Source organism: Colossoma macropomum, unplaced genomic scaffold (genome assembly GCF_904425465.1).
Source record: "Colossoma macropomum unplaced genomic scaffold, Colossoma_macropomum, whole genome shotgun sequence".
NCBI lineage: Eukaryota > Metazoa > Chordata > Actinopteri > Characiformes > Serrasalmidae > Colossoma > Colossoma macropomum.
The window spans coordinates 42,006,982-42,026,795 of NW_023494792.1; the positions used below are offsets into that span (position 1 = coordinate 42,006,982).

Below are 19,814 nucleotides of genomic sequence, written 5' to 3' on the forward strand. Positions count from 1 at the left end.
TATCAGAAAGAGAAAGAGAGAGAGAGGAATAGAGAGAGATCAGAAGGAGAGAGAGAGGGGAGTAGAAAGAGATGAGAAGGAGAGAGAGGAATAGAGAGATGAAAAAGAGAGAGAGGAATAGAGAGAAATGAGAAACAGAGAGAGGAATGGAGAGAGATGAGAAAGGGAGGGAGAGAGATGAAAAAGCGAGAGAGAAGAAAAGATCAGTAAAGGGGGAGGGAGTGAGCAAGAATGGGAAAGGGAGAGAGGAATAGAGAGAGAGGAAGAGAGGCAGAGATAAACAAGAGAGAGAAAGAGAGAGAGAGAAACCAGAGAGAGAGAGAGAGAAAGCGTGACACATACTGTGTCCCATGGAAAGAGAAAATGATGAAAGATGTGGAGAGAGTTAAAAGAAAGAATAAGAGAGACAAGGGAAGAAGAAAAATGAGGGAGATAGCGTAGGAAGAGCGAGATGGAGAAAAGAGAGCCGCTGTGTGCTGGACTGTAGCAGGTCAGAGTGTGTGTGCGTGTGTGTGTGTGTGTGTGTGTGTCAGAGGGTAATGAGGGACATGATTGCTGGTTAAGCTTTTCTGGCTTAGACACTACACACACACACACACACACACACACACACACACCACACACACACACACACACACACAGCCACATTCTAACAGTACACTCATTTTCACATAATCACACAGTCTAAACATTCTCTCAAACACACACACAAACACTAGCTATCATACCTTTTATGCAGTTCACACAACAGACGGTATAATATCCCTGTCACATATTACAGATTTAAAATGATTCATTTTAGCTTATATATTTTTAAGGCTGTCAAAGTTTAGGCTTTAAGGTGATACATTTATAACGGCATTATTTTATTAACGTTTATAAAGCATTTTCCTAGTTTCAGCCTTCTAACCATCCATAGTAGTGCAGGCTGAAGCCCAGCTGCTCACACGCTATATGTTGCTGTGACTCTGTGACTATTTAAATACAGCTTTTAAATGGCTTTTAAAGTGATACCTTCAGCATTTTCAGCAGACTACACTGAACGGCATTCACCGGAGGCCTATGGATAAACTGACCAGCAGCAAAATAACAAAAGCAACAGCAAAGTGGAAAGTTCCCCTCAAGAGCCTCCACTGTAAGAAGAATCCATGAGCTATATGAATGAGAGCGAGAGGCTACAATCACAGAGGAGCTAAAATCATTGACTGTTCATATGATGCATAAGATATATACACAGTCCTTGGTTGGAACATGCAGCCACTGCTACTCTCACTGGACATTGTTGATGAAAACTGAAAACTGTACTCACTCCATGGAGATTTAGGTTCATGTGAACCTTTGAAAATAATGTTACTGAATTATTAAAAGTAATAAATATGCTCTTTTGAAGCTTATTTTGTTCACTCATATAACTGTAATAGCTATAACATTACAAAATGCTGTGCTTTTAAATGGACAAATCCAAATTTGATTGTGAACAGTGCGAAGCTTACACAGGCACGTATTATTTGAGGTATTATTTGAGTGGATCATTCTCAGCACTGCAGTGATACTGACTTGTGGTGCTGTGTTATTGTGTGTTGCACTGGTGCAGGTGGTTTAGACACAGCAGTGCTCCTGGAGAGACTGAGAATAGTCCACCAACTAAAAATATCCAGTCAACAGCATCCTGTGGGCAGCGTCCTGTGACCCCTGATGGACTAATACACCACCACGTCAGTGTCACTGCAGTGCTGAGAATGATCCAATACCCAAATAATACCTGCTTTCTAGTGGTCCTGTAGGGGTCCTGACCATTGAAGAACAGGTAAAAGGGGGCTAACAAAGTATGCAGTGAAACAGATGGACTACAGTCTGTAATTGTTGTATTTGTTGTTTTTTGTGAGTGCTATTTATGTATTATGTGCCAATCAAATCATTCCACCTTATTTTCTCAGCTCTCCAATCACAATCAAAATCAGCTTCAATCAAATCCTTTACTATCTGCTGTTGCTTCAAGCCATTATCTGCGCACCACTGTTTGAATTTGTAGTTTGAGGTGTGGAAAAAGATGTACCTGGAGAACATGTAAAAGTGAGATCCCATCCCTGATAGAGTAGAGTTTGTCATTCTCTACTCATCCAAAGCCAAAAACCACAAAACAATTTTCATAACATCATTGTCATCAGTAGTCTGCGAATTTGGTACCTACAGTGCTCTTTAACTAGCTACAAAAACTAAAATTCTCTGTCAAAATGCCAAAGCAAACATTTTTTTAAATGCATCAAGTCATTAAAGGTGAGACATACATTAAACATAGCTAAGGTGGCTATGTTTAGTTGTTGAAGTTTTCTTTTTCCTCATCTTTGTACATCTCAGCTGTCTGACTGATTTTAACACAATTATGTTGTCTTCATTGGGCAGAAGTTGTGTCTGTGATGAGTGGATGTGTGTTTTATAGCAAAGGGTGCTGTTGTTTAGTGAAGTGTTGGCTGTGTTTATGTGAATCTTGTATTCTGTTTCATTGCTATTGTTTTGTATTACCACTGAGCAGAAGCCTTGGAATAGGTAGGGTGATGAATGCACTGCTGTTAACAATAGGCTATAGCCTGATGTAAAGACATGTCAGTATGGGTTAGTGACTGGCCACCCACTGCACTCCTGTAAAACGGCTCTGGTGCAACCCCTGAGCTTTTAGTTGAAAAATTCAAATCAGTACTGTTCATCACAAGTTCTTTGGCAGTTTACCTCATCATGCTAAATTCAGTTGTTCTATATGAATGGCTTAAATGAGAACACATTCTTATAGTAATGACTAACGTATATACACTGTCAATGCTCATACACTTTGTAATTTTAATGCTGTCTTTTGTACTGGACAGATGCGTACACCAGTTACTGCTATCAGACATAATAATGGAAGTGTTTTAATTAATAAGGGATGCCAGTTATGAAGCAGGTGATTCAAATCTGGCTTGCTTCAGAAGAAAACTGAGCAATTTCCTGCTGAAAAAAGACAATTATAAACTTTAGAACAACAGTTACCAATAAAGACCACTAGTGCCCTGGCCCCAGTGACCATTAGTGACTACTGGACACCTCCAAGAACCAACAGAAACTTTTAATGGTGCCTAATTTTTCAGCAGGGTTGCTATACCATCCTGCTTTGTGGCATATATAATTTTCCTATTTTAAAACATTTCTGTATAAAGCATTCTCTCTGTTTTCCATACTTCCATAAGGCATTCAGGCCCGAGCTCACTTCAGCAATTTGCTTCTGAATACTGTTCTTTGGTCCATGCATTTGCAAACTGCTTCGTGTCTGGGCTCTGATTAATCCAGACAGATTGTGTGTTTTGCCTTGTTGACTCACATGGTGAGATGCTAACGTATTAACATAGCATATGGGTACTTAGCCTTGATGTGCTAACAGACTGTAGTGAGATGCTAGCATGATAACATAGTATTTGTCTGTGTGCTTAGCCATGACTTGCTCACAGACTGTAGTTAGATGCTAATGCTTTAACATAGCATCTGTTTGTGTGCTAAGCCTTGACTTGCTAACAGACTGTACCGAGAAGCTAACGTGACAATGTAGCATATGCTTGCGTACTTAGCCTTGATGTGCTAACAGACTGTAACGTGTTAGTAGTGTGTGAACATAGCATCTGTCTGTGCAGTATGCCATGAGTGGCATATGGGGCGAGAGAAAGGTCAGTGCATGCTAAGCATCGCAGTTTGGACATATCTGTTAGAGGAAGACTCTGACCAGCAGTATTGAGGAAACTGTTGAGTGTCAGTACAGCAAAGCATGGCTCTCAACACTGACTTTGTTCAGAATTATTTTGTCTTTTCTTTGGTCTCAGTGAAGCAGTAGGATTCCTAGCCAGTTTTTCTCTTCAACACTCTGCCTTGGCCTTCGTGTATATTAGAAACGTGAAACTTATACATTCACTCTCTGGCCAATTTATGAGCTCTGCCTATATTTAAGCTCCACTATATCAGTTTAGAATCGATACTGTAACCCATCTTTTGCATAATTTATCAGCCTCTGTCTACCCCATTCATCATTGATCAAAGATGAATTGTTGAAATACTAACTCAGCATATTTTGAGTTAAAGTAACTTTATTTAAATGTATTATATTCACTATTTTTATTTAATTTGACTTTACATGCAAATACAAACAGGCCAATAGTGAGTTGTTTTTAAAGATTGTTGAAAATTTAGTGTGGCTTAATGTCATAGACAGCATAAAGGTTAACATTTAAATGATTTCGACTTTCGTGCTTTTTCATAACTTTTTTTTGATGATTTCAGACTCAAAGATCCCGTTTGATGGTTGAATAAACTTATTACAATTTAGTTTAGACTCTCAGCTTTATTTGATAAATGTCTGGTCATTGCAACCTTCTTGAGTAAAACTCACATCATTCCTATTGGCTCTTAATACCATATATTTACATATTGGGCGTGTCTCTTTACCATCTGTGTGTTGACATTCTCTCCAGCCTACCTTCCCTTGTGTTGTCTAGATTCATAAACCTTTGTGATTCATGCCAATCAGTACGGATCAAAAATCAGTGTGGAGAGAGCGGAGTTACTAAGTTTGATTCTGATATTACATCTGTACTCTGAACTGTACTGTTGGCATTTGGTGAGGTGGTCCAGAATAACATTGAGGTGAGCCAAATGTTTTTACAAACGTCTATGATCATATTTCTGCAATAGAATATGGACTACACCTCAGTACTGAATCCTAGTGAGAACACACTCTACATTCTTGCTAGAGTGTCCTAGTGAGAGTACCCTCTACACCTCCACAATGCCTACTACATCACAGGGTCTGAAGCCTCAGTGGGAGGCCAGTTGGGGAGAGAATTTCTAAGTGTCCAGCCAGGCCACTACAGAGCCTAATAAAACTGTCACTGGGCCACTGAAATGTTGAGCCACTTCTTTAATATGCACCAATTTGCCTGTTCTGTCTGAGCTCTGGACACTGACCATCCATTCTGATTATAAATTTATTATGTCTCTATGCCTCTCTATCCCTCTCTCTCTCTCTCTCTCTCTCTCTCTCTCTCTGTCTCTCTCTCTCTTTCTCACACACACACACACACACACACACACACACACACACACACACTCTATCTTTCTCTCTCAGAAAGCACACAAGCAAGTCTATTAATCATTGATAAACTGTGTAAATTTCATTTTTTGTGAACCATTTCTTTAATGACATACAGTAAGTAGCACTGACCTGAACAGCATTTGCAGGCTTTGAATACTCGTTGGCGTGTCCGAATGAGCACTCGAATACGTGTTCTCAAAACTACCCATAAAGTCAACACACACATATTTATTCCTAAACGTGACGTATTTCCGAGTGAAGCAGAACGCTTGGGCAGGAAATAAATGTGGGCAGGACATGACTTTGTTCTTCAAGATTTCATTGGATCATGAAAAGCAGGTGTTCCAACATGAGCACAGAGTCAGACTCTGACGGTCAGTAGAATCTGTAACATCTATAAAGTTACTTAACCTGTGTGAGCTAGAGCTGGACTGTGAGTGTGTCTCCACATCTCTCCATCATCAGCTGACTCACCTCGCAGCCTCAGAAAACTTTAAAAAACAGCAAAAATACTGCAAAATAATTGAACCACTTCACTCACATTAACATGATCCCATGTTAACAAGGAGGCTGTCTGTCATCATAAATGCACGTGCAGCCATGAGCGGAGGTGACTGATGTTCTCTTGCTGGAACACGGTGATGCAACCAAATGTCAGACGATGTTTAGAGATAGTCAAAAGTCACTACACTTCCATCAAAGATTATGGAGAAACAAGACATTCGTCTTTTGAATGACATGACGCTATGGATTGTGCTTAAAATGACCAAGAACATGAACTAAGAAGGTGAAAAATGTCCATTTTGATTTCAGGTGGTCTTCAAAAACAATAATATCTGAAGTATTTTGTAGTCGTCCATCTGACAGAACATATGTGCTTAGACTATAATCAGTATTTCAGTCCACACTGCCTGCGCTAGACACTCATCTTATGTCCATCAAAACCCAAGCACTTCAGACCTGCCCTGTTTTTCTTTTTTTTTTCGTGCTGAGTCTATTTTCTTTACGTAGTGCATGAGTGAAGCATAAGTAATTAAATTATTAAATTAATTATTAAACTCTTAACAGATTATCAGTAACACATCTACAACATATCATTAAAGTAGCAGTAGTGCAGCATCTGAATACATTGAAGTAAATATCTTGTAGATGTTCTGTTGCTACATTACTTACATTAAGTAGATGTATTGTTAATATGTCACTTCCATTACTCAAAACCCAAACTTACCCAACCTTACCGAAAACCAACCTTAACACTAATCCTGGCCCTAATCCTAACCCTAACCTTAACCTCAACCCAGAACCTAATCCTACCCTCATATGTTTTTGACATGTTACTGAGAGTCCGTTGGGTGTTTGTTTCATCTAAAAAGGACCACTCAAACTAAAGTGTCACCATAAACTCCACAGAGATCCAGTCAAATCACACTCCACTTTCTATAATATTCTAAACTGTATATAAAATACTAATTTATTTTGCATGTGATGGTCTTCTTGGCGCGGATGCAGAGCTGCTCTTGTGCTATACTAGCAGTGTGTGGAGAAAATTCTTCTCTGACACCAACAGTGGAAAAAACTTGTGATGTTCATCTATCTATACGTGGTATAAGCAGTCACTTTATATGGATCGTTCGACTGACTTGGTCAAAAGTCAGAGTTAAAAACACTTTTCTGACTGTTAACAGACTTGGATAATAGACTAAAATCCTTTAGCTGAATTAATTTTACAAAAAAGTTTGCTTAATTGCAGAAAATATGGGCTTCAGTAATAACATGTTATATACTAATTTTCAGACTTTGGGGCACAATTACTTGAATACAGTGGGATCTAATCTAACTGCTCACCATGTGGCCATGAGGGATAAGGATGCAGAAAAGAAAGGAGGTCAATGCGGTTGTGTCCCGATCTCCAGTGAGTGTAGTGCAGTGACTGTAGCCAGTTCCAGCTGCCCTGCCAACCTGTTACAGAGCAGCACTGAATCAACCAACCCTTACTCACTGTAACTGAGTGAAGAATTCTGTGTGATGCCAATTCTCTCTCTCTCTCTCTCTCTCTCTCTCTCTCTCTCTCTCTCTCCCTCTACACTCTTCTCTTTTTCCCTCTTCTTCTGTCTCCAGTAATGCTCATCAATCTCTTTCTGTCTCTTCTCTTATTCCTTTTCATGCTCCCCTCACTCTCTCATTCTATCTGTCTTGTGGAACTGAGCTGGCCCGTTTTTTCATTGTGTCACTCCGTGTATGTCCACTCCATCTCTCTTTCTCTCTCTCTCTCTCTCTATTCTGATAGTGTGACTACACCTCTCCCTCTCTCTCTTTCTCTCTCTCTCTCTCTCTCGATCTTTCTCTCTCTCTCTCTCGATCTTTCTCTCTCTCTCTCGAACTTTCTCTCTCTTCCTCCCTCTTTCTCTCTCTCTCTCCCTCTCTCAATCTTTCTCTCTGGTCTTTCTCTCTCTCCCTTTGTCTTTCTTGTTCCCTCTCCCATCTTTCTCTCTCCCATCTCCCATCTTTCTCTTTTGTCCATATGACTACATTGATTTCTATTTTCCTACTTTTATTACTATTACTTTTTACTTATTTTTCATGCTTATTGTGATGCCACACATACAGGTCTCCATGTATCTTTTCTCTCTTCTCTCTGTGGGTGAGTGGATCCCAGACCAGATGAGCACATTCTCTCTCACTCGCTGACATTTGGATGTAACAGTAGATACAAATCAGAGAATCCCTGTCAGAGAGCGTCTGTCTGCTTTTAGGGAGATGTGAGCAATATGAATACAGAAATTACTACATCAGACATGCTAATGTAGCTAACAATGTATGGAAGCTAGTAGCCACAAATTGGCATGATGTAATTTGCATAGTGCTAATTGGTGGCTGTTCGCTTTCATTCAGTAGCTAGGTTTCCATCAGCATGTTTTTATGTGTCTCGTGGCATTTCAAATAAAAAAGTCCTGATGGAAAAGAAAACATTGGAATAGAATAGTCAATAGTATAGTCAGTCTTTCCATACAGTGGTGCTTGCAAGTTTGTGAACCCTTCAGAATTTTTTCTGCATAAATTTGACCTAAAGCTTAATCAGATTTCTACACAAGTCCTAACAGTAGATAAAAAGAACCAAATTAAACAAATATCACAAATGTGTAATATTTCAATTTTATGCAGAAATATAGAAAATTCTAAAGGGTTCTCAAACTTTTAAGCACCACTGTAAAAGTAGTGCTTGCTTGAGTTGACTACATTTTTTGCCAGTAAAAAAGAAATGTGATAAATTATGATAAATACTGTAAATATGCCTCAGATGTTTCTCTTTTTGCCCTGGTCGTAGCTAGGAAACATGACAGAAGGCAGAAAATTCCAGTGGACTAATTCGATTAATCAGTGGACAAATCTGTGACTTATCAAAGAAAGCATAACGGTGATTTTGGACAGTAAAAGAATGTAAAGTGCCTGATGCCAACATTTCCTGAGCAATTGTGATTGTCACTGCGTTCTGTCTCTGAACTCTTAGAATGTAAAATAGCCTACGTCTTTCAAATGAAATGTTTTTACAGACAAAAAAAAAAATTTGCCTTATTTGCATAACATTTTTTTTTTTTTGCACAATTTTGAACACTACAGGCTGAATTAACAATCTTGGTCCCACCAATTATTTTTCAGATCATTTCAGATAATTTGCATCTATAATGTGTCTTCTTTTAAACTGCAAACATAGAGATTTCAAAACTCAACAGGCAGATATTGATTCACATCAGTTCATGTCTAATTAGTTAAGTTAGCTACTTTAATGAAGGCTTAGCTCCATCCACGCTCAGCACAACTATGTCATGTCATATGACATTGTTGTACATGTCATATATCACTGAAAAGCATGTATCCATTGTACTAATGACAATATTTACACAAACGGTGCGTGTTTTCTGAGAATGTACTGGATAGAGCAGTTCTGAGGCCTATTTTTAAAATTGTTATTTCTCAAAATCAGCTTTTCTCTTCAGTCAAAACCAAAAATCTCAGCTTCTAGAATACCTGTATTCAGGAACTCTCAATGATCATTCTTAACCATATTCTGAAGGAAGAATTTCCAAATTTAGCTAAATTTATGGTAGCCTTTTCCTTTACTCAGTAGCGGCTTCTTGACAGCTGCACGTCCTTTCAGACTCATAGTGCTGAGTTGTCTTCTTACAGTGGAAGGGTGGACAGAAACACCTGTGAATTGTTTCATATCTGAAGTGAGAGTGGAGCTTGATTTTCTCCTCTCTCTCAAAGATGATAGCTTTAAATTTATCTGATGGTGACAGTGTTGATGGTGTATGGGTCTTGCACAGTTGTTAGGAGTCTCACTTTCTCCATATCTTTTTATGGTATTTTGAGCTCCAGTTTTGGAAGCTGTTTTTTCGCTTATGTTCTTTTGACTTTTCCCTTCCTTATGCAAGTGGATTATGTAATCTTTTTTGAAATATCTCCTGAAAAATTAATAACTTGTCCTTAAGTGTGTAATAATGCTAGCAGCTGACTCTGGTTTATGGCTGGTTTAAGAAAACACACTCTCACAGCGTCTCATCATAAAGCTAATTATCTCAGACTGTGTGATGTTCTCATTAAGGCGGATCTAACCCATCCATTCAGACGCAACTCACTGGGTGTGTACCGACATAGTGTTTAAACACACACACACACACACGCACGCATACACACACATGCACACACACAAGCGAATTACTTTTATGGCTTTTACAGCACATGCTAAAGCACTGCTGGAGCTGGATTCGTTTTCCTAAATGAGGTTGTGTAATGTAATATTGGTGAATTTGATTGGCCAGTTGGTTCTAGATAAAGTATTGGTGTAATTTAATCAAATTCCCACAGACAGTCAATACTACTAGGACACATCTGTGTCTATTAGCAGGTTTTATTATTCCATTAGAGAGAGGTGGATTGGAACAGAACTACTATTACTGAGGGAGCTTCAGGTTCAGCAAATTACAGAAGACTATTCACTCCACCAGTGTTACTGACAGATTGTAAAAACTACACACACTGCAAGTACATACTGGATTAAAGTTACTCCACCATTATTACTGACAGACTGTGAAACCTACACACACTGCAGATACATACTGGATTAAAAACAGTTCACACTTATTACTGTCAGACTGTAAAATCTACACACTGCAGATTCATTCTGGATTAAAAACAGTTCATAGTTATTACTGTCAGACTGTAAAACTACACACACTGCAGATTAATACTGGATTTAAATCACTTAATAATTATTACTGTTAGACTGTAAAAACTACACACTGCAGATTCATACTGGATTAAAATCACTCCACAATTATTACTGTCAGACTGTAAAACTACACACACTGCAGATTCATACTGGATTAAAATCGCTCCACAATTATTACTGTCAGACTGTAAAACTACACACACTGCAGATTCATACTGGATTAAAATCGCTCCACAATTATTACTGTCAGACTGTAAAACTACACACACTGCAGATTCATACTGGATTAAAATCGCTCCACAATTGTTACTGTGAGACTGTAAAACTACACACACTGCACATTCATACTGGATTAAAATCGCTCCACAATTATTACTGTGAGACTGTAAAATCTACACACTGCAGATTCATTCTGGATTAAAAACAGTTCATAGTTATTACTGTCAGACTGTAAAACTATACACCCTGCAGATTAATACTGGATTTAAATCACTTAATAATTATTACTGTTAGACTGTAACAACTACACACTGCAGATTCATACTGGATTAAAATCACTCCACAATTATTACTGTCAGACTGTAAAACTACACACACTGCGCATTCATACTGGATTAACTATGTTGGTCCTGTTGGCTTTGTGTTGGCACAGTTTGTGATAATCATCCTCTAGCCCTTTATTAATGGTCAGTTTCTGACCACAGAGCTGCTATTGGCTGGATATTTTTGAGTGGTGGCTGTGTCTGACACACCTGATACAATGCCATGACAACTTCCATGTCAGCATCACTGCTGTACTGAGGTCCAACACTCAAATAATATCTGCTCAACAGCGTTCCTGTGGTCAGAAACTGACCAGTAATGAGTGGAGTGGATAAAGGTTGATCAATTGTGCAGCAACAGATGAGAACTGTACACCTGTAGGCCTATAGTGGAGCTATTGGGTATGTGTTTCTATTAAAGTGGCCAGGCGGTGTATTTTAGCTGTACAGCAGGAATCAGGATTCTCTCAGAACGATGTTCAGCAAGACCAGCTTACATGTACAGCTATAGTCCTTTGAATACGCTGCTTTTTAATGTGGCATGTTTGTGTGCTGGCAGCGCTAACGGCTAAAGCTTTAGCCTTCAGCAGTGAGTGGTTGGCCCTGCAGGTAGACAGCGTAAATGTTTTAATCGGTCTTGGGTTTGGTTCAGATGGAGCACGGCAACATAAATATCACTTCAGTTAGAGGATGGTTTCTGTTAAATTGTCTTGGGGCTTTTTGTCGAGTTTGTACTCAGATTGCTAATCCGGAGTGCTTTTTAATTGGCTCGGTTTGATCCTCAGAGGTGGGCGTCCAGCCAGAGGAATCAGGCAGCCATTTTGGCAGCTTGTTCTGCTGCTAGATGAGTTGGCTAGGCACCGTGTGTGTGTGTGTAGTTATTCACTACACCAGGGTTGAATATAATCAGCGCATTTTTGCAGTTTGCATTTGAACATTTCAAAAAGCCAATCACAGCTGCTGCCAGGTTACATCTCAACAGCTGCACCGGCCAGTCAGGGTTAGATAAGGACAACACTAAGAAAAGTAATGCATTGAATGTATCAGTTTTAATGTGTTCATCATTTTCATGAATAATGCACCCAGTCATTGCAAAAGTTTGAACATGCCTGGTAAAATGTTGTTGATTTCCTGACAATTAGTTGCAATACGACAGAGAATGTGAGAATGATAGCACGTCCGCTACAGGGAAGAAACTTACACCGCAGAATATGGTAACTTGTGAAGTAAGATTATCTTATATCTAGTCAATAAATCTAATATTTCTTCTGTTGAGATTGTTGTAAGCTTATTTTAAGATTATTTGACTTATTTCCAAACATCTGATTTCAGTGATTTCATAAAGTAAATCTGTCTCACAACATTGGCAGATAACTTAGCTTGCTTTAAGAAATGTGCTTGAAACCAGCAAAATTATCTGCCAATATAGTGAGATAAATTTACTTAGTAAAATTACTTAAAACAAGTAAAAATGTTGAGAAATAAGCTAGATAATTTATAATAAGTGCACAACTATCTCGAAATAAGAAATGTTAGATAGATAGACTAGAGTTAAGATAATTTCACTTTACAAGATACTATTTTTTGCAGTGTAAATATGGCATTTTTCAGCAAATTGTAGTGCATAATTTCTATTTTTGCTGAGCTTATCATATTGGGAAAAACAACATAAAAAATCTGAAATAAGAAAAACGCATCTGATGAAAATTCTACCCTTAAATTCTTCCTTTTTCTTTAGTGAGCTGCATAAAATCTCTTCAGGGAAATAAGTTGTGAAAATAGTGAAAAATATCCATAATTATTAATTGAGTTTTTGGTCCTAAGTTTCAGCACTTTAGTTTTTGCCAGTCTACATTACAGTTTTAATTTTTTCCAATAATTGTTCATCTTAAGATAAATGTTTATTATTGTTTGTGCAAGCAGCCAGAAGACTTTTAAAGGGCCAATTTTATGGAAATGTGGTGTGTAAATGTTGTGAAATGTCAATACCCAGTCCATATAGTTTAGCCCTGCTAAACTGAGTGTTTCAGCCTAGACTGCAAAATACAAAGCAGCCAACCTATATATATAATCTTATAATATATATATATATATATATATATATATATATATTAGGGGTGCGGGAAAAATCGATTCTTAGATGATGACGTGAATGATTCTCTCGATTTTCTAAATATTTAATTTATAACGTAATGTTGACGGAACGCAAAAGGCGGAACTTGGAAGTGGATAAGTGCAGCGCCCGGACAGTCTGTGGCGGCACATAACAAAAACACAACTGGATGAGCGAAAAATCCGACCGGCTCCCTCTGCATTAAAAGCCAGGTTAGATCAGGAGTCACAACACAAATGATAAGAAGAGCCACTTTGTCCTTTAACATAAATCAAACCACCTTGGGAGCCACAACATTTAATGTCCAGTATGTCTCAGTATGTGTTAATGTCCTAGTATAGACTAAACAATATAAACGAGAGCGCAGATTTACTTCGCTCTGCTTTAAGCTTCGCCTACAGCCGCTTTCCTCCCATCTCCGACAGAAAACTACTTCAGAAGTTGATCAGTTAAATGTCTCTCAACGTTCGACTGTTTTACGAGCCTGAAGTCGCTTCTTATTCTCCAGCTGCTTGTTTCGAATTTACCCGTTCCACCTTAAATTCTAACTGAGGCACCGAATGTAAATGCGGCACCATTTAAGGTGGAACGGGAGAATTCGCCACTTTTTACTGTTTGACAGTCTCTCCTTGCAGATTTAACGTACCAGGAAACCAACTGCGCTGCTTATAAATGCGAATAACGCATCGCTGCTATGTGACCTGCAGTCTGCACGCCGGTTCTCAGTCGTTACAAAACAGGGCTTTCGCGCTGTTTCACACGACCCATCTCAAAGATATTTTACTGACACAGCGATCCCCCCGTCTCTACAACGAGACCAAAACCGGAGTTATAAAATCACTAAAGAAAACGGGTAGAATAGCTGTAACGTGCTGCGCGGTCATCCATCACCACTGGATCTTATTTCACCGTAACTGCGCATTTTATCGCAGATGAGTAGCAGCAGCTTCTCGTGCTCCAAACAATGAGAGCCTTCTAGTTCACTTGCCACATCACTTCCATTTGTTTTATTAAAAATGATATTGGAAGTAAATTCATTATGGATCATTACAAATACTTTGCTTTAAAAGTACTAAGTCACTTTAAATAACAACACTGAGTCACTTAGTCACTTTAAAATGTATATTGTCTCTACATTCTGTATATATTCTGTGTATATTTTATGTATATTTAATATATTTCAGTTGGTTTTTCTTGTATTTTTATTTTTACTTATTTACTTTCTGTAGAGTGATTAGCTGAGCCTCACCACAAGCATGGTGACATAAGTGGACCTCAAATACAAAAAAAGTGATAGGATATGTGCCTTAAATGTTTTGAGTTGTTTTTCAGGATTAAACACATGTTAATGGGACACTAACAATGTCTCAGTCAGTCTCTTGGCTTGAGTGGGTTTCTTGTTTATGTTGTTTTTGTGGTGAAGTTTCTGTTAGCTGGTCAGAGTGTGGTTTAAATCTCGATTAGCTAATGAAACTGGCTCTGACTGTAATAACGTGCGCTGGGCAGCGAGGTGTTGATTTGGCGTTAAAAGGACATCAGATGTCCTGATTACACACAGTGCGTTTCAAATACCTCTCACTGACTTGCACACATGATCAGAGAGAGAGGGAGAGGGAGAGAGACAAAGAGAGAACACAGGGGAGAAGTTAAAGAGAGAGAGAATAAAGAAGGAGAGACGAAGACATAGAGAAAGCGGGAGAGAGAGAGAGGAGGAATGGAGTGACAGAGAAAGAGAGAGAGAGAACAGAGATGGAGAGAAACGAGAAAGTGAGGGAGCGAGAGAGAGCAAGAGAGAAAGAGTTTTTGGTTCTAGCCAGTCTGCACACTGAAATAAATATCATTTGACAGAATATGTCTGTAAAATAGTCATAATTCATCAAAACCAAAGAACACCACAGATTCAACCACTGAAGTGAACTTTATTTCAGATACACTGAATACTGAATAACACTCTCTAGTGTCCCTCACCATCCTTCCCTCTTTAACCATTGAAAATCAAAATTATCACTTGTGTTAACGAAGTCAAGCTGATATTCTAAATGAATTCTTTTTTGCTCGTATTTCATTTAAACAAGTGGAGAAATCATGTGGAAAGTGCAGATTCTGAACTCTACCACACTGGTGTTGCGTGCAAGTAGAAAAGGAGATATTTTGTTATGATTTGAATTTGATGAAAAGTTATTGCTGTGTCTTTTTTTGTGGAAAGACACAAATTATTTGCAATTTTGCCAAGTTTTTAGTCATTTCTTCACATCAAAACAAATGAGGTCAGAAGTGCAGCCTCAAACCAATATGGAATATAAATCGAATGGAAGGCTAATTCACATTACATGATGTAGCTGTCGGGACAAAAACTTGTAACTTATTTTTTGTCAATTTTTAAATGTTTTACATAATTTGAAAATGCCAGCTCTTTACTTTGTGTGAAAATTTCATGATGAATGGACGAATAGCTCTAAGATTACTTTGAATGAAATATTATCTTACCATTTTTGAGATATGAGGCTTTGTCCCGACAGCAAAATTTACAAATAAATAACTATGTACTGAAAATCAAAGGTATAGCCAAAAAGTGTTTAAACCAGGTCATATCTTTTCAAATGTGTCAGTTTGTGGTATCTTGGCTTCAAAATCTCCTTAAAGGGAATGTTTTCTTAAATGCCTGCATAATTACATGGCTAAGATATGACCATGATCCAGTGGTCAGAGTCAGAGTATTTTGATGTGAAATGCTCCGTTACCAAGTCAGAATTGTTCACAGTGGTGGTGATAGGAGCCAGAAGTCTGAAGAGTTTAATGCCTCTGAAAGTTCTCACAGACAGCTGTTACATGCCATGGTTATTACTACATTGCCTGAAGTCTAACATTGTTCTATGATAGTTTTGAGAAGCTCTCCACCTAAAACATTTTAAACATCCAGAGAGGTACATACAGTTCATGCTAAGGCAAAACAGTCCTCAAAGCAAACTTTTTTCAAGATTTCCACTATTTAACCATCGTCAATAGGTTTACTCATAATTTTGGATAGTAAATAAAATATATTTATGTTGTTTGTGTATATTTGTGACATCAACACCACTGTAAAGAAATCAGTAAGAGTCAGTAAAGAGTCAGTAAATTTATCTACAATGAACCATTTCTTATTGAACCACTCTGAATGACTTTGTGTACATCTCAAGAAATGAATTATGTTGCAATTTTGAAAAATCAGTGGCATTTCGCATCACATAAGCACACATTGATAACATCCCCATTTTTAATTTGAGTGAGAGAAAAAAAACATTTACTGAAACACATTTATAATAGAAGCCAGTGAGCAGATGTGCAACTGCCCATTGGTTTCTATTGTAAGTGTGTTTTGAGCAATGAGGAGTTCTGTTCTTTTCGAAGTGCAGGAAAACGTGTTGAAATTATTGTCTGTGCTAATCGACCATACACTAAATTCAGCAGATGGAGGTTAGATTGAAAAACATTGTAATATTCCTTTGAAAGCCTCAACTCTGCTATCTGAGCCGGGCCTGATTTTGCCATATGAGACAGTAGTGAGGCTCAGCGGAGCAGTTAAAGCATGATTGGTTGTTTTTTCTTTCTTTATGTGTGATGACTCATTGTCGTTCAGCTCTTGGGCTGCTCTTTATGTTCCCCTTTGTGTTTCTCTGCCACTCATTAAGGCTCCTAGTTTTGATGATTGGTTCATTTTCTGTGCATTATAGAGTTGCCTCCATTCCAATACCCAGTATGAGTATTAGACTGGTATGAGTAGAAGATGCTGGATGGACTATCTGAGGGGGGAAAAAAGAATGACTCTGATCCAGTCCTGTAACAAATCTGTCCTGAAATAGCATACACTCCTACTGTGTGATGTGATGTTGTTATCTATTTTATTTCTTGTGGGGTAGTAGAGTGTTTAAGTTGTTTCAGAATGATAGTCTACCTTTAGGAGATCATCTTAAGTGAAGTGTTTCAATTATAAATAGCTCATTTCGAAAGCATAGCAGTTTTTAAAGAAGAAATATCACCTCAGATTCGTCCAGTACTCAAGGTTTCAATATTGGTATCAGTATCACTATCGGCCGAAACTCAAGGTTTCAGTATCAGTATTTATCAGTGATATTATGTGTGAGATTCATTTGCTTCATTTAAACGGATAAGATTCAAAAACAATCTGTACAAAGGCTTTGACACGGTCAAAGTCTGAAATTTGCATACATTTAAGTAGTAACTTAGAAATAGTGTAGAATGGTGAATAATTCTTCTTCATTAGACTTTTTTTTTTCATTTGTTCTTGTTTGAATTTTTTCAAAAATCTAAAAATTTTTATTGTTTATTATGTGTTGTTGGACCCTACTGTGGTTATTTTTAAAAATCTATAATGTTTTCCCCTTCACACTGCTTATTTTGCCTTGTTAGTTCTTTTTGTGGACATTATTAAGCGAACTGTCAAAACAGAATCGTGATGTTTGGTGAGGAATGTTGGTGTTTGATGGAGCGTGTTGGTGTTTTTTTGGGGAATGATGGTGTTTTCTGTAGAATGACAGTGTTGTTTTTTGGAGAATAATTAAGTTGGAGAATGAGGGTGTTTTGTGGAGGATGATGGTGTCTGTTGGAGAATGATGGTGTTCTTTGGAGAGTGATGTCTGTTGGAGAATGATAGTGTTCTGTGGAGAATGATGGTGTTTTGTGGAGGATGATGGTGTCTGTTGGAGAATGATGGTGTTTGTTGGAGAATGATAGTGTTCTGTGGAGAATGATGGTGTCTGTTGGAGAATGTTGATGTTTGTTGGAGAATGATTATGTTTAATCGAGATTGATGGTGTTTGATGGAGAATGTAGGTGTTGAAGATTTTCAAACCCCAGTCTTTTTGCAGTCTCAGACTTTTGGACTGCACTGTATGTGTGTGTGTCTGTGTACAATTCGCTGAGGAACTCACTAATTCCATCTAGTCGATTTGCATAGCCTTGTTTAGTCCTGGAGGGCGACTGTGGCAAGACACGAAAGATGGAGAGGAAGACGCAGGAACACATGGTGCTGGTTGCGTGTTTGTGTGTGTGTGTGTGTGTGTGTGTATGTGTGCGTGTGTGTGTGTGTGTGTGTGTGTATGTGTGCGTGTGTGTGTGTGTGTGTGTGTATGTGTGCGTGTGTGTGTGTGTGTATGCGTGACAGACTTTCAAGGCCAAATTCTGAAACAGATAGGGGGCACATATTCATGAATTCCCTCGTTTGATGTTAGCTGTTATTGTTTAGCTTTTAGCACAGGCGGAGTGCTCTTCAGCGCTAGTGTCTCTGTGTGTTTTGTGATTACACTTCAGAAGCTTCTCCTTCAGCTTAGCCGCTCTTTGGCTGCTGCAGTAAAGCCTCTTTCTGAATGAGCAATGTGATTATGTGCTCATAGCAGTTTTACGAGCCGCTCCGTTCATTGGATTTTAATGTCCTTTCACCGATTTACCTTCAGCTTGTATATATTCACAAAGACGTGAAAGTGCCCCTGAGGCACCAAATATTGCCAATGCAACTCAAAGTGGTACGGAATTATTCAAATTAGTTAAATAATCTTTATATAAGTCGTTTTTCATGTATTGTTGATTTTGACAGAGAGAGCAAGGACACTTATGCTCTTTTGAACTCCCAGCCACAAATGGTTCTGGCATCGCCACTGATCAAACTTGTAATCTACCAATGCAAACATGGTTGGGCCCTTCAGGAGCCCCAGTGTTGTTTTTTTTTTATTTATTTTTTTGGTAGCTCCTTGTTTTCTTGCTAGCTACTGCATTTTCTAAGCGGGAGCACTAACCAAGCACTAATGAGGTGGGCCTAAAAATAGAAAACTAACAAAAATTTCTTCATAGTTTTGGCTATTTATTCTAACCTTCAGTTGAGCTAAACAGTTTTATTATGTGCCTCCTTTGATGGTTCGGTTTACACACATGCCAGCATAATCTGACCTTATAACGTGACACGGCCCCTCCATGACACAGGTTTATCCATGTTTCCCACAGTTTATTTTCCTTCTGTTTAAATTTATAATGGTGTCTACTTCTCCCAAAATGTTTGACATGAAGGATGCCTCTTTCTCTGAGCAGAACTGCAGCCCCTTTTGCCTTTTGTCACTGTGTTTGTTTTGGTGTCAAAAAGCTGTCATTTTATATGGTGTATTACCATAATGCAACTCCATATGCAGGTCAGTGGAGCAAATTAAGCATTTACATGGTCACATCTCTTTTAAACAGTCTGACAAATATTGGCCTGGACCAGATGTTTTAATCAGGCTGTTATAAATAGATGATGGTACTTGGTGGAGAATGATGGTTTTTTGGAGACTGCTGGTATTTGATGGAGAATGATGTTTTTTGTTCGAAATGCTGGTGTTTGGTGGAGAGTTATTGTTATTATTTTTATTTTTAACTAAATTGGAAAGCACTCATTACTTATTACTCTGCCCAAACGGTCTACCTGATTTGCATCGCTATTGGCAGTATGAGTTGCTCCTGTGCTTTCCTTTGTTTTATTTGCTTGAAACAATCTTGGCACCCCACCTTTTGCCCAGTCTAGTGTAGTGGGCACCACTGTAGTTACTTTACACTGACATGTTTAGGCTAAATGCCTTTGTTCTCTTACCATTGCAGGTCACTTTTCACCTTGGAAGAGCCCTAAGCAGGTAAAATGAATCATAACCCAACCATAAGCGCTCCTAATTTACCAATGTTTTTACGTCAGTAATTAACCACTTTTGTAACTTTTTGAAAATACAAGCTTATTTCATTACTAACCATGGATGCAGAGGCTAATCAACACCTGCTTTAAGTAATTACTCAAGTAAT

The 19,814-nt window shown here is 38.3% G+C and overlaps 1 protein-coding gene across 1 annotated transcript in view; it reads left to right on the forward strand.

The window, feature by feature from the left end:
- magi2a (membrane associated guanylate kinase, WW and PDZ domain containing 2a) overlaps positions 1 to 19,814 on the forward strand; it is a 312,951-nt gene that overhangs the window by 235,632 nt on the left and 57,505 nt on the right. The window contains exon 11 of the mRNA XM_036577226.1: positions 19,620 to 19,651. Within this exon, the coding sequence (XP_036433119.1) occupies positions 19,620 to 19,651 (32 nt within the window). The remainder of the gene's footprint in view (positions 1 to 19,619; positions 19,652 to 19,814) is intronic.